The sequence below is a fragment of the Hyla sarda genome, chromosome 10 (genome assembly GCF_029499605.1).
Source record: "Hyla sarda isolate aHylSar1 chromosome 10, aHylSar1.hap1, whole genome shotgun sequence".
NCBI lineage: Eukaryota > Metazoa > Chordata > Amphibia > Anura > Hylidae > Hyla > Hyla sarda.
The window spans coordinates 71,589,466-71,603,906 of NC_079198.1; the positions used below are offsets into that span (position 1 = coordinate 71,589,466).

Consider the following 14,441-nt stretch of genomic DNA (forward strand, 5'->3'; position numbering starts at 1 on the left):
AAATCTGTTAAACTTTCTAGAGCCAGTTTATTTGAAATAATTATTTTTTCCCACCGGAGTACCCCTTTAATCCTTTAAAAAAATGTTGCTGACAAGTGGAAAAAGACACTTTCTTGCCACAGACGCCCTTTTGGACTATGTGCACACATTTCTTTATTTATTTATTTTTAATACAAATATGTGAATATAACCTCAATTTAGAAAAGGGGTCTGAATAGACTCCAAGTATTAAGATTTTTTTAGTGACATACATTGGAAGGAATCTTGAAAACGTCAAATGGTTTGGAACATCTTCCTAGATATTTCCAGTAAACTAATGTTGGGTTAATTGATTATAGGGCAAATGAGCTTTCCTAGGAACACTCACTCCTGATATACAGCCCATGTAAAAGGGTCATTGATCAACGGACAAATGAGCAAATGCTTTTTTGTTGGTTGATTAAATTATTTGTGCAGCCCAAAAAAATCACCATATATGTCACATATCACTCTGTCTATACAGGGGATGTACACCTGATGACAATAAATTAAATGGGCTGCACAAGTGATTGAGCCATGTAAAGGTTCTGCAAACAGGCGCTTATCCCTCTGATCGGCAGCAATCTTTTACTGCCTCCAGTCGGGACATCTTAAAGGCACCTTAGATATTTACCTATTAGCTACAATTAAATTGCAGGATAATAATTTACATAATTACTGGATCCCTTGGGTGTGCTGTAAGCAACATGTCTGGTTAATTGTAAATGTTATTAATTCAGGAAAACAATTAGAAGCACAAAACTAACAAAAACAAGAGAAAAAATAGACATATTGTAATAAAAGCGTCATACCTTTCTTACTTTCAGTTGACAGTTCTGAAACACATAATAAAGTATCATAGTAATGTATCAATGAATGTGGAGATAAAACTTATTCTGCCTTATAGAAAAAACTAACAAAAAAATGCTTATTCTGATAATCTGTGAAATAGCTTGAGACACACTGGTTGGGAAACACTACTGTAGAGGCTGTAGAACTAAAAGTAGCTTTCATTTTTAGTGTGATTTTTTTTCCCCTTAGTCCTAACTGCAGCACAAGTTGGGTGTTTCTCCCCTGTGGAGCTAGCAGGACAGGCAGAATTCTACTGAATTCTGACACAAGCATCATTGATTAGATAATTAACTAACTGACCCTCCTATAAGAACCCCCCCCCCCCACTCCAAAAAAGAAAAAAAAAAGTAATCTGTAATAAGTAATAACATAACCAAAGAGTGGGGATTTGTGCGCTGCTGTTGGGACTAAGGGAAAAAAATAATTTACATGAAATATTGTTTCCCTTACATCCTAACTGGCAGCACAAGTGGGGACTCTAAGAGGAAGGGTCCTGAGAATGCACATTATTTAAAATAAAATGTCCAAAGGCTACTCCTTCTGTGTGTTTGGAGTCAATAATGAATCTGATAATGACCGATGAAAGTTGATTGCATGCTCCAAGGAGCTGCATCACAGATCTGTTCCAGAGGAATATGTCCTAGTAGAGTGGGCTGTCACAAAGGAAGGAGGAGCCAAATCCCGAGCTACAGGGGATGTCTCCGCACAGACACACACAGGCAATAGCTGCAGGGACAGCAGTTTTTCACCCAAAAATATACACATTTTTTTCCAAACAACAGGTACACTTTAAATATTTTGTGCAGGCAATAAATTCATCATATTGGCCACATATCACCCTATCTAAACAGAGAATGTACAACTAAATAATTAAATGGGTTGCACAAGTGATTGAGCCTTGTAAAGGTTCTGCAAATGTTCGCCGATCTCTCTGATAGGCCATCTTTTGCTGCCTCCGGTCTAAAAGGGCCCTTAGATATTTAACTATTAGCTACAAATAAATAGCTGGACAATGGTCTACATAAATACTGGACCTGTTTTGGGTGTGCTATAAACAACATTTCTGGATATTTTTAAGTATATTTTTAAGAACACAATTAGAAACAAAAAACTATGATAACACAAAGGAAAGAATATACAAAGTGTAATAAAAGCATCTTACCTGTATCTTCCCCATCTGCAGATGACTGATCTGAAACATATAATACATTATAATAGTAAAATATTAATAATTGTGGAGATAAAGCTTATTCTACCTTATTGAAAAAAAAAGCTTATTCTGCCTGAGCCCATAAAATAAGTATTCTAAAAAATAGTACAATGTCTAAAGATTAAATTGATTACATTGCCTCATAACCAACAATGAGAATTTTTTGTGCACTTGTTTAACTCTTTAAGAATGTGGCAATTTTTTGTTTTTCTTACTACATTCCAAAAGCCTTAACTTCACATGTGCAAAAAAAGGACAGACAGAGGCACTATCTAGTGCTATTATCTTTAACCCCTTAAGGACGGACCCATTTTTTACCCTAATGACCAGGCTCTTTTAAAAAAAAATTGACATGTGTCTCTTTAAATGGATATAACTTTAGAATGCTTTTTCTGAGCAGAGCGATTCTGATATAGTTTTTTCATGACATTGTACTTTATATAAGTGGTGCATTTTTGTTGACACATGCAGCATTTTTTGTGAAAAATTCCAAAATATTGTGAAAAAGTGGAAAATTTCTGGCGTTTACATTTTTTTTATGGTGTACACTGTGCAGTAAAAGTGATGTTATATTTATTCTGTGGGTCAGTACGATTATGGCGATACCCATTTTATATCGCTTTTTATGTTCTTTTTCCTTTTCTCAGCAAAATTCTTTTTCCGCCATTCTTTTTTCCAACAGCCGCAACTTTTTTATTTTTCGTCTGACGCCATTGAGTAAGAGCTTATTTTTTGCGGGATGAGCTGGACTTTTCATTGGTATAATTTTTGCGATACATGCTACCTTTTGATCTTTTTTATTCTGCTATTTGTACCAAAATTGGCAAATTTTGCCTTTTTTTTTTACGCCGTTCATTGAACAGGATAAATTACATTATAGTTTTAAAGTACATGTCATTATGGACGTGAAAATTCCTATTATGTATATGATTTGTGATCTTTTTTGGTGATAAGGGGAAAGGGGCATTTTTTTTTACTTCATACTTTTATTTAAGAACTTTTTATTTTATTTTTTACACTTTTTACAGATTATACTATGCTGCAATACATTTGTACTGCAGCACAGTATGGCCCGATCAGCTGCACACAGTACAGCCTGTGTGATCCAGCCTGTTACTGGATCTTACAGGCTTCCGTAGCAAGTAGACAGGAGATCTGACCTCCTGCTGCTATAGCAACCAATGATGACCCACGATCGCATCGCAGGGCCACCGTTGGTGAACAGGATTGATCACGGCATCTATGGGGTTAATGCTGCCGGGACCGTCAGCGGCGGCGATAATCCGGCTGTGATTGACAGCCGGGTCCCGTAGCCAATCTCCTGCGCTGCCCGCGGCAGTGCAGCAGATCGCTAGGACGTATGCATACGTCCTGGCGCGTGAATGTGTCAAGTGCTGGGTCGTATGCATACGTCCTATAGCGGGAAGGGGTTAAATGGTACCTGTCACCATCAATAAAATTTTATATATAAAATTCAGGAAATGCAGGTGGGACCACAGCTCAGCACAGTATAGAGAATGTATGGAGCTGAATATTTCATCTCCCTGTCTCTTTAAGCTGAGAGAGACTGTAGAGCAGGGTTTCCCAACAAGGGTGCCCCCAACTATTGCAAAACTACAACTTGCAGTAAGCATGGACAGCCAAAGGCTGGGAGTTGGAGATGCCCTGGTTGTGAAATACTGCTGTAGACTCATGATTCCTTCATTTTATAGTGCTAAGTATTGTGCTAAATATTGTGTTTCTGCTTCCTTTTGCAGCTGCTGGGAAAATCTCAGAGACTGTAGAGTTCAGTTAGAGTTCAGAGGGGGCGTGTGCTGTTTTTGCAAATCACAACCAATCACGCACTGAACAGAGGAGCATAGCAGAGAGAGGGCAGAAGTTTTCCCCAGCAGGGCTTCAGATGATGTTATGCCTGCTGGGGACAACCCAATGTGTGGAGCTGTATGAGACTGAGCAAAATATACAGCACAATAACATGTTAGAAAACTAAAACTGGGAAGATTTAAAAAAATCTATCAAGATCATGACAGGTACTCTTTAACAATTTTGTGGGCACGACACCAGTATGCACTTAGGGCACAACACCAATATGCATGTATATATGTATATATATCTTGCTTCTGGCGGCAGTCTGGATTTCAGACCAGAGTCCAATGATGGAGCGGTATCCGAACTCAAAGCAAATTGAGAAGACCCTGAAGGACCTCGGAAGAGGAAGAGGGTGCTGTTTGGTGCTTTGCCAGAGTATAGCTTTAAAGAGTACCTGTCACCAAACTAAACTTTTAATATATTTTCCATAAGAATGAAAGATCATTTCACTCACCAATGCTGCTGTATTGAATTCTATTGAAGATCCAGGTGAGAAACAGACATAAGTTTGGGCAGGGGTGTTTCTTTGATTCACTACAGTAGCATTGGTGAGTGCCATGATCTTTTGTGCTTATGGACTGTTATTGTTATTAGTCTCTGCATTTTATGGTCAGTAAGCACCCCAGGCTGTGTGTGTGCTGAAATTCAGGAACTGGAGTGTGTGTCAGTCCACCGCATTGAAGTTATATATCCAGCCTGGCAGTGCCGAGTGCGTCTTTTGTGAAGAGGTTTTAATATACAGGGTGGGCCATTTATATGGATACACCTAAATAAAATGGGAATGGTTGGTGATAATAACTTCCTGTTTGAGGCACATTAGTATATGTGAGGGGGGAAACTTTTCAAGATGGGTGGTGACCATAGCGGCCATTTTGAAGTTGGCCATTTTGAATCCAACTTTTGTTTTTCCAATAGGAAGAAGGTCATGTGACACATCAAACTTATTGGGAATTTCACAAGAAAAACAATGATGTGCTTGGTTTTAACGTAACTTTATTCTTTCATGAGTTATTTACAAGTTTCTGACCACTTATAAAATGTGTTCAATGTGCTGCCCATTGTGTTGGATTGTCAATGCCACCCTCTTCTCTATATACTGCTATATACTACTATATACACCGCAGGAGAAATGCTAGCACAGGCTTCCAGTATCCGTTTCAGGTGCTGCACATCTCGTATCTCCACAGCATAGACAATTGCCTTCAGATGACCCCAAAGATAAAAGTCTAAGGGGGTCAGATCGGGAGACCTTGGGGGCCATTCAACTGGCCCACGATGACCAATCCACTTTCCAGGAAACTGTTCATCTAGGAATGCTCGGACCTGACACCCATAATGTGTTGGTGCACCATCTTGCTGGAAAAACTGAGGGAATGTGCCAGCTTCAGTGCATAAAGAGGGAAACACATCATCATGTAGCAATTTTGCATATCCAGTGGCCTTGAGGTTTCCATAGATGAAGAATGGCCCCACTATCTTTGTACCCCATATACCACACCATACCATCATTTTTTGTGTTCCAACAGTCTTGGAGGGATCTATCCAATGTGGGTTAGAGTCAGACCAATAGCGGTGGTTTTGTTTGTTAAAGGGGTATTCCAGGAAAAAATATTTTTTTATATATCAACTGGCTCCAGAAAATTAAACAGATTTGTAAATTACTTCTATTAAACAATCTTAATCCTTCCAATAATTATCAGCTGCTGAATAACTCAACTTCAGCGGCTAAAAAGTACTGAAAGAATTAAGATTTTTTTAATAGAAATAATTTACAAATCTGTTTAACTTTCTGGAGCCAGGTGATATATAAAAGAAAAGATTTTTCCTGGATAACCCCTTTAACTTCACCATTCACATAAAAGTTTGCCTAATCACTGAACAAAATCTTCTGCGTAAACTGAGGGTCCTGTTCCAATATTTGTTTTGCCCATTCTGCAGCACCTGAAACTATGGATACTGGAAGCCTGTGCTAGCATTTCTCCTGCGGTTTTGCTATCAGTGTGTGAATAGTGGGAGAAGAGGGTTGCATTGACAATCCAACACAATGGGCAGCACATTGAACACATTTTATAAGTGGTCAGAAACTTGTAAATAACTCATGAAAGAATAAGGTTACGTTAAAACCAAGCACAACATTGTTTTTCTTATGAAATTCCCAATAAGTTTGATGTGTCACATGACCCTCTTCCTTGAAAAAATAAAAGTTAGATTCAAAATGGATGACTTCAAAATGGCCGCCATGGTCACCACCCATCTTGAAAAGTTTCCCCCTCACATACACTAATGTGCCACAAACAGGAAGTTAATATCACCAACCATTCCCATTTTATTAAGGTGTATCCATATAAATGGCCCACCCTGTATAATTCCTAATGAAATTATAAGACACTTTGCTATTTACTTGCTGTTTAAATTCTCAACCTCTATATGTTTGTAATGTGATTGAAAAATGTCCACTAGGTGGCTCTGTTCTGTTCCCTGCACAAGTCAAACAGTCAGTTTGGTCTCCTCCCGGCCTGGCAGGAGACCAAACTCAGGAAGTGCGTGCGGGGCATGGCGAGGCACAGCTCTTGCAAGCTTTGGTAACAGGTACTCTTTAACTACTTACAGCCCTTTAGAGGTTAATGCTATGCATTGACAAAATGCCATACAGCACTCTCTTCTTCTGAGGTCCCTCTGGGTCTCTTACATTTGCTTCCAAAAACCTTAAATGGGTACTCGGGTGAAAACCCATTTTTTTTAATCAACTGGTGCCAGAAAGTTAAACAGATTTGTAATTACTATTTAAAAATCTTAACCCTTCCAGTCAGAGGCAGCTCTACCATTAGGTGAGTTAGGCGGTCACCAAAGGCCTCGTACTAGCAAGGGCCTCGCGGCTGCCTAACTATAGGCAAAAGTAAGAGCCTAACATATTATTCTGGCAGATTCTGCGGTGATGGATCATGGTTAGAAGTCTTCATGGTGGTCTGAGCAAGACAGAGAAAAAAAGAAGGCGCACCCTGTGAGTCAGTAGATGTAACTTCACTGTAATCACTTACATGGTCTGCAGTGCCTGTGTAGAGCCGAAGTCAGCACTATATAGTCACTGCTTAGGGGATATTAGTCTGTGTACAGTGGTTTATTCAGTCAATATGTGGTGTAATTGTAGTGGTCATGATTGGCTGGAATCATTTGTGTAGTATAATGCTGTTATTTAGTCACTTCAGTGGTAATATGTCGCCTTGGTGTGGAGATATGATTTTATGTTTCTATACCCCCAATCCTTGAGAAATCTTGTGTGTGCCCCTGGTGAGTGGCAATGTATACACTGCATACATGGCCATTCACTTAAATTCAGGGGTGCAGGCGCACAACTCTTGCAACATCTTGTCAGTGAGGGCCTCATGTTCGAGAATCGCCTAAGGCCTCACATAGTCTAGAGTTGCCTCTGCTTCCAGTATTTATCAGCTGCTGTATGCTCCAGAGGAAGTTCTTTTCATTTTAAATTTATTTTCTCTCTGACCACAGTGCTCTCTGCTGACACCTCTGTCCATGTCAGGAACTGTCAAGAGCAGGATAGGTTTGCTATGGGGATTTGCTCCTACTCTTGACATTTCCTGAGACAGACAGAGGTGTCAGTAGAGAGCATTGTGGTTAGACAGAAAGGAAATTAAAAAAGAAAAGAACTTCCTCTGGAGCATACAGCAGCTGATAAGTATGTGAAGGGTTAAGATTTTACATAGAAGTAATTTACAAATCTGTTTAACTTTCAGGCACCAGTTGATTTAAAAAAATAATAATAAATTCACCAGAGTACCCCTTTATAGTGGTTATCCAAGAATAGAAAAACAGAGCCAAAGAGAGTTTTATTTTCCAAAAACAGCCCCTGCAGTTTCCATGTGCTATTCCAACTTGGCTCAATTGACTTTAACGGAACTGAGCAGCAATACCACACCCGACCTGTAGACAAATGTGGCGCAGTTTTTTTTTTTTTTTAAAGAAATCAGCAAATCAGCTCTGTTTTTCTAATGTTAGATAACCTCTTTAAAGGGGTATTCCAGGAAGAAAAAATTTTTTTATATATCAACTGGCTCCAGAAAGTTAAACAGATTTGTAAATTACTTTTATAAAAAAAATCTTAATCCTTCTAATAATGATCAGCTGCTGAAGTTGAGTTGTTCTTTTCTGTCTGACAATAGTGCTTTCTGCTGACATCTTTGTCTGTCTTGGGAATTGCACAGAGCAGAAGAGGTTTGCTATGGGGATTTGCTTCCACTCTGGACAGTTCCCGAGACAGGTGTCATCAGAGAGCACTTAGACAGAAAAGAACAACTCATCTTCAGCAGCTCATAAGTACTGAAAGGATTAATATTTTTTAATAGATGTAACTTACAAATCTGTTTAACTTTCTAGAGCCAGTTGATTGAGCTGGTTCTCATTGGTTTAATCATTTAGATGCCCTGTAACTAATAATGTATCACTTCTATGGGTTAAACTATTGATAATACAATTATCAATCACAGCTGTTCTACTGCAATTGACAACCTACACCAGATATCCTACTCCAATTGACAATGGCACAGCTAGCATTTTGTGCCAATGTGTGCCATTCATTTATGACACTGGTTGTTCACTGCAGACTTTCATCACTGTGAATATTACATGTGTTTGTATAAAACAAAGGACCTGATGATGGGACCACTCTGGCCTGAATCACATTGTTTCCTACAAGTAAACTAGAGCAGTTAAGGGTGTCTGGCTGGCACGAGTGACACAATGATATCAGTGCAATGTGCCGCTTGCACTGGGAATCTGGCATGGGAATGGGGAGAGGTGCAGGTTTTTTCTTATTGGTGCAATGGGGAACATTATTAAGGGACTAATTACAGTGGGGGCACCCAAAGAGGGTCTAATTATAGTGTGGGGGCACAGAAGGAGCTAATTACAGGATGATGGCACCAATGGGGCCTATCTACAGTGTGGAGTCACAAAAAGGTGATTAACTACAATTTGGAGGCGCAGAAGGGGCCAATTATAATATGCGGTCCTTTAGGGTCCTATATTCATGTAAAGTATGGGGTCACAATGGGTGGCCTATTTATCATTTGGGGACACAAAAAGAAGCGCCTTGTCTACAGTTTGGAGTCACTATATAGGAGGAGGCCTATATATAGTTTGGGGAAAGGGGACAGAGAGGGTTAATTACAGTGTGGGGGCACTATTACTGAGTCAAGCATTATTGATGTGGCGTTGTTTCCGAAAATGTGGGAGGGGGGGATAGAAATGTGAGCAGCCTAAAAAGTTTTTCAGGAAATTTGGGAGAAAAGAGTTGTGACAGAAAGAAGTCATTCTCAGCCAGATAGAAAAAAAGAAAAAATAATGGCTTTACCAGTGAATGACTGGATGCAACTGCACTGTAATCACTTTATGGCCATCAGAAGGCCTGTGTAAAACTGGTATATCTGCCATTATATTGTCACCATATGGTAATAACATTGGACTTTCTATTGGTTTTTATTTAGTATGGTGGTAATGTGTGGTCATGGAGTGACTGTATTATATAGTAACAGTATATTATTCACACATAATGTGGTAGTAACAAGGTCATGGTGTGCTGGAAACTTGTGCAGTGGATTTATTGGTAAAATTTGTTTGGTAATAGTATGATGGCAATATTTGGCCCTAAGTTATAGTTATATTATTTGGTAACTGTATGACTATTATTTAGTCAATAGAAGATTGCCTTAAAAGTACATAAAAGTAAAGGTTTACTTAAATGGCACCTCATAGCAATGAAATCTCTGAGAATCTGAAATAAAGAATCGTTGCTATAGAACCTAGGCTATAAGAAGATCGCAAAGACCCTGAAACTGAGCCTCAACACAGTGGGAAAAACCATACAGCAGTTTCAAAGGACAGGTTCCACTTAGAACAGGCCGCTCTATGGTTGATCAAAGAAGTTTAGTGCACATGCTGAAATGAGATCTCCGTTCAAAATTAACTTATCCCCTATCTGCAGGATAGGGGATAATCAGCTGATTGTGGGGGGCCCCAGCGGCAGGCCCCCCCACGATCACCGGGACGGGACCTGGTGCTCAGTGAAAAGCACATGCTGCAGCCAGCACGTGCACCATTCATTCCTATGGGAGCACCGAAAAGACCTGAGTACCGCTCTCGGGCATCATTGATGCTCCCATAGGAATGAATAAAGCACAAACTGTCTACCGGTCTCCTCAGTGAGAGCTGTCCTTTCCCGGTGTTCGTGATCAGCTACTTATCCCACAGGATAGGGGAAAGTTAGTTTTCACAGGAGTACTCTTTTAACATCATATCCAGAGGTTGTCATCGGGAACTTGATGTCAGCATTGCCACAGAGGTTGAAATGGTGGTGGCGTCAGCCTGTCAGGGCTCAGACCATACGCCGCACGTGTCATCAAATTGATCTACATGTTGTCACCCCAGAAGGAAGTCTCTTCTAAAGATGAAGCACAAGAAAGCCTGTAAACAGTTATCTGAAGACAAGCAGGCTAAGGACATGGATTACTGGAACAATGTCCTGTGATCCAGTGAGACCAAGATAAACCTATTCGGCTCAGATGGTGTCAAGTGTGTGTGTGCCAGTAACTAGGTGAGGAGTACAAAGACAAATGTGTTTTGCCTACAGTCAAGCATGGTGGTGGGAGTGTCATGGTCTGGGCCTGCATGACTGCTGCTGGGACTAAGGAGCTACAGTTCATTGAGGGAACCATAAATGCCAACATATACTGTGACATATTGAAGCAGAACATGATCCCCTCCCTTCAGAGACTTGGCCGCAGGGCAGTATTCCAACAGGATAACAACCCCAAACACACCTTCAAGACGGCCACTGCCTAGGTAAAGAAGCTGAGGGTAAAGAAAATGGACTGGTCAAGCAAGTCTCCAGACCTAAACCCTATTAAGCATCTTGTAAAAGGAAAAGAAAAATGGAGCAACACACCTGGATGACTTGCTAGTGAAGATTTATTCTTATTTCATAACCAACAGGTTACAGAGTCCCAACACCTCTACACCAAGCAGAGCTGGAATGGCAGGAGCCACGCACTGATGAACTCCATTCACAAGAGGCTTAATTCCGTGCTGGAAAATAATGGTGGCCACACGAAATATTGACACTCTGAGCTTAATTTGGACAGTAATGGATGTGTGTTGAGTTATTTTGAGGGGACACAACATTAAACACTGTTATACAGGATGTGCACTCACTACTTTACACTGTATTAGAGTGTAATTTCTTCAGTGTTGTCACATAAGAAGGTAAAATAAAATGCGACGGATGGACTCACTTATGGGAGATACTGTACATGTATATTGCTGTGTACTGAGGAAACACTACACAGCGGGGGGTACATGTATGTTGTCTGTCCTTTAGGGGTTAAATATTATGTTGAAAACCAGGATCAGTCACAGTATAAAAAATTCAGTATCTACATGCAACCTGTTTAATATTTCTCAGAAAATAAGAAACCTGATCATACTGGCCTTTGTGGTAAAGTGTAGAAAGGTAGAAAATGGAAAAAAAACTATTGTAAATACTGTATAAGCCTCAAATTTTCTTCCTTATTGTAACATTTTTTTCAAAAGGGTATTCCGCCTTTGAACCAGTGCATTAAAAATAAAAAGTAGGGCAACAGAGTGTGTTTGCAGTCTGAATCCATGGAGACTCATAGGCTTGCATAGGAACTGGAAACACACAAAATATGCATATTCCTAATTAAGGTTATTGAAGCAATAAGGCTATGTTCACATGGCAGAATCACTGCATGGAATTCTACACAGAATTCTGCATGAATTCATAGCCAATACACTTCAATAGGATGCCGCTCTCCCATTCACACAGCAGAATTTCTGCTCCAGAATTTCCGCTGTAGGAATTTCATTGAAGTGAATTGGCTGTAAATTCATGCCGAAGTACTGCCGTGTAAACAGCCTAAGAAAAAAAAAAAGTAGGTAGAATATGGACTTTTCCTTGAAGTAATTTCATGGATGCTTTCCCGGCTGTGATTACAACACTTACACATTTGTTCCCAGTGGTAGTTTGGCTTTGCTATTTTAGCTTAGTTATGGTGAAGTAACACAAAAGTGTAGAGTTTTGCATCCAGCCCTGGTGGAAGAGTTGTCATTGCCAAATAGGCAAAGTTTCAAAATTCATACATTTTTTATTTTTACTTTTTCATTATTTTTACCTTTCGTTTCCTTACTAATGCAGAAGTTTGTAAGCAGGTAGTTTATTTTAACACTATGTCATGTACCGATTGCCTGATATATATACTGCTCCCTCTTTTATAACAAAAGAAGTTCTTCAGTGGTTGCAGTTCCAAATTGGTATAAACCATCATACTACATACCCCAGTAGCTGCAAATCTTGCTCTGCTATTTCTTCAATCCTCCCCATACTTATGGGCACCTTCATTTATTTTTAAACTGGGGTGTATATCTTAAGGAATACTGCCCCCTTAACTGTAAATTTTAAGATCCTCAGAACCCCTTTATAACTGTTGATAGTCTTCATAATTTACAGTAGGAGTATATTAAGCCGTACAAAAAGGCTCATCTAATAAAGTATCTTGCAGTATCCTTGGCATATTTGTATCCATGTAATGGCGTTATATTGAAGTGTATAAACGCTTAACAAGAGACTTCGTGTATTCATTATGTTATATTGCTCATACTAGAATGACAAGAAGTATAATCCTTTCATTATTCATTTTTTTTTAATTGTAGGTCTTTTTACCTTTTCCACTTTTTACAACATTTACAGCATTTACTTTCAGTAATTCAAATAATTAAAAATATTCTGATGAATTAGAATTGCATGTGGCACCTAAATTATATATTTATATATATATTTACAGTTAATAGAATCTTATCTCAAAAATGTTTCTAACTTAAATGAATAAAAAAAAAAAAAGGGGTACCGTAATTCTAAGAATCTGAACAAGGGGGAAATTGTGATGGCTAGATGACTGGGTCAGAGAATCTCCTAAACTACAGGTCTTGTGAGTTGTAATATACAGTAGTTAGAACCTACAGAAATGTTTTTGATTTATTATTTAACCAATTCCCATAAAAGTATAAAAAAAGATTATAAGCAGAGCTATACAAGATTATAAGCAGAGCTATACAAGATTATAAGCAGAGCTATACAAAATAATATAAAATGGCTGTAAAGTAACTTTTACTTCACAAGTTAGTACCCCAGGTCACCAGACACTGATCCAGTTTACTGTAGTTTAATTTATGTTATAGTTAATTCACTCCAATTCAAGTCTGATGGTTTTAGTAAAATAAAATGTTTAAAAAAAAACCTAATAAATGAACTTATAACTTTAAGGCCATAATCATTAGTTTTTTAGCTGTAAATGGCAAAAAGTTGGCAGTTTTTGTTTTGTGTTATGTCTATTTTTCATTAGGCCTTGGAAAACAGGCCCAAACCCTTGGTCAAATCTCAATTGCAAAAACTAATAAAATATATTACTTTGCATATATATATAAATACCATTTTGTACAGGCAACATAGTGTCTATTAGTAAAAGATGTTTAACTTGTCCATATACCAAACTGTTTAATATAAGCATCCTTTTGCTGGAACTATATATCTACATTTAACTTGCGGCTTTTACAGTAAAAAATTGCTATTGACATATAAAACCCCTCCATAATGTAAAGGCCTTTCTTTGAATAAAATTTTAGATCCAACTATTTATCTGCTTACTCACCAAAATATAGTCCAACCAACAGCAGCGACAGTATGATCCATGGCTTCATTATCTACAACTCTTTATTTTCCACAATGATCGGTATTTATCCAATTTTTCTATTTTGTTTTGTATTTTTTTCTCCTCAATGTTAATTCTTTTTCACATCTCTCTACTTTCTCTTTGCTTAACTGAATCTGTTTGATGTTGTCAATCTCCTTGTCTTTAGGCTTCCTTTGTAACCCCCTCTTTCTCTCACTGCTTCTCCTCCCCCTTCTTGATCAGTCTACCACCCCTATCTACACAGTTCATGGTAAGAAACAGATCACCTGCTTTTCTAAGAGGCAAAAAAAAAAAAACATGATCATATATGCGCAAAATTAAACCCACAGTCACAACCACATAGATTTTCCGATGTCAATTTAAAAATAGGTCTTTCCGGAATCGAATAGCAACAAATGCTGCATATGAAGACCGTCTAAATACTTCACTCTTAAATTTATGGCCAGAAAAGGAGCCATTGTTACCTTTGAACATAAGAATTATGTTTCCATTTTTTTTTTTTAACTATTAAGTCATCTGATGATCAGTTCTATTGATACCATAGACATGACAGCTACTAGGCTAGGTTCATGCTGCATTAGCTGTGTTCTAAAGTAAAGAAGTATATGTCGGAAGGAGCCCTCAACACATACATCTGATGTATGACACTTAGGACATTTACATTGTGGAATCTGCGCCCTGGAGATATTCCGGGCCAAGATTCCATCTGTAGT

At 38.6% G+C, this 14,441-nt stretch overlaps 1 protein-coding gene across 3 annotated transcripts in view; it reads right to left on the reverse strand.

The window, feature by feature from the left end:
• The window catches only part of LOC130293729 (T-cell surface glycoprotein CD3 epsilon chain), a 48,430-nt gene extending 34,503 nt beyond the window's left edge, over positions 1–13,927 (reverse strand). For all 3 annotated transcript variants that reach the window (XM_056542764.1, XM_056542763.1, XM_056542761.1), the window contains exons 1-3: positions 13,687–13,927; positions 2,033–2,062; positions 831–854 (exon numbers count right to left, since the gene is read on the reverse strand). In XM_056542764.1, coding sequence (XP_056398739.1) covers positions 831–854; positions 2,033–2,062; positions 13,687–13,735 — 103 coding nt within the window. In that variant the 5' untranslated portion in view covers positions 13,736–13,927. The remainder of the gene's footprint in view (positions 1–830; positions 855–2,032; positions 2,063–13,686) is intronic.
• Positions 13,928–14,441: the final 514 nt, after the last annotated feature.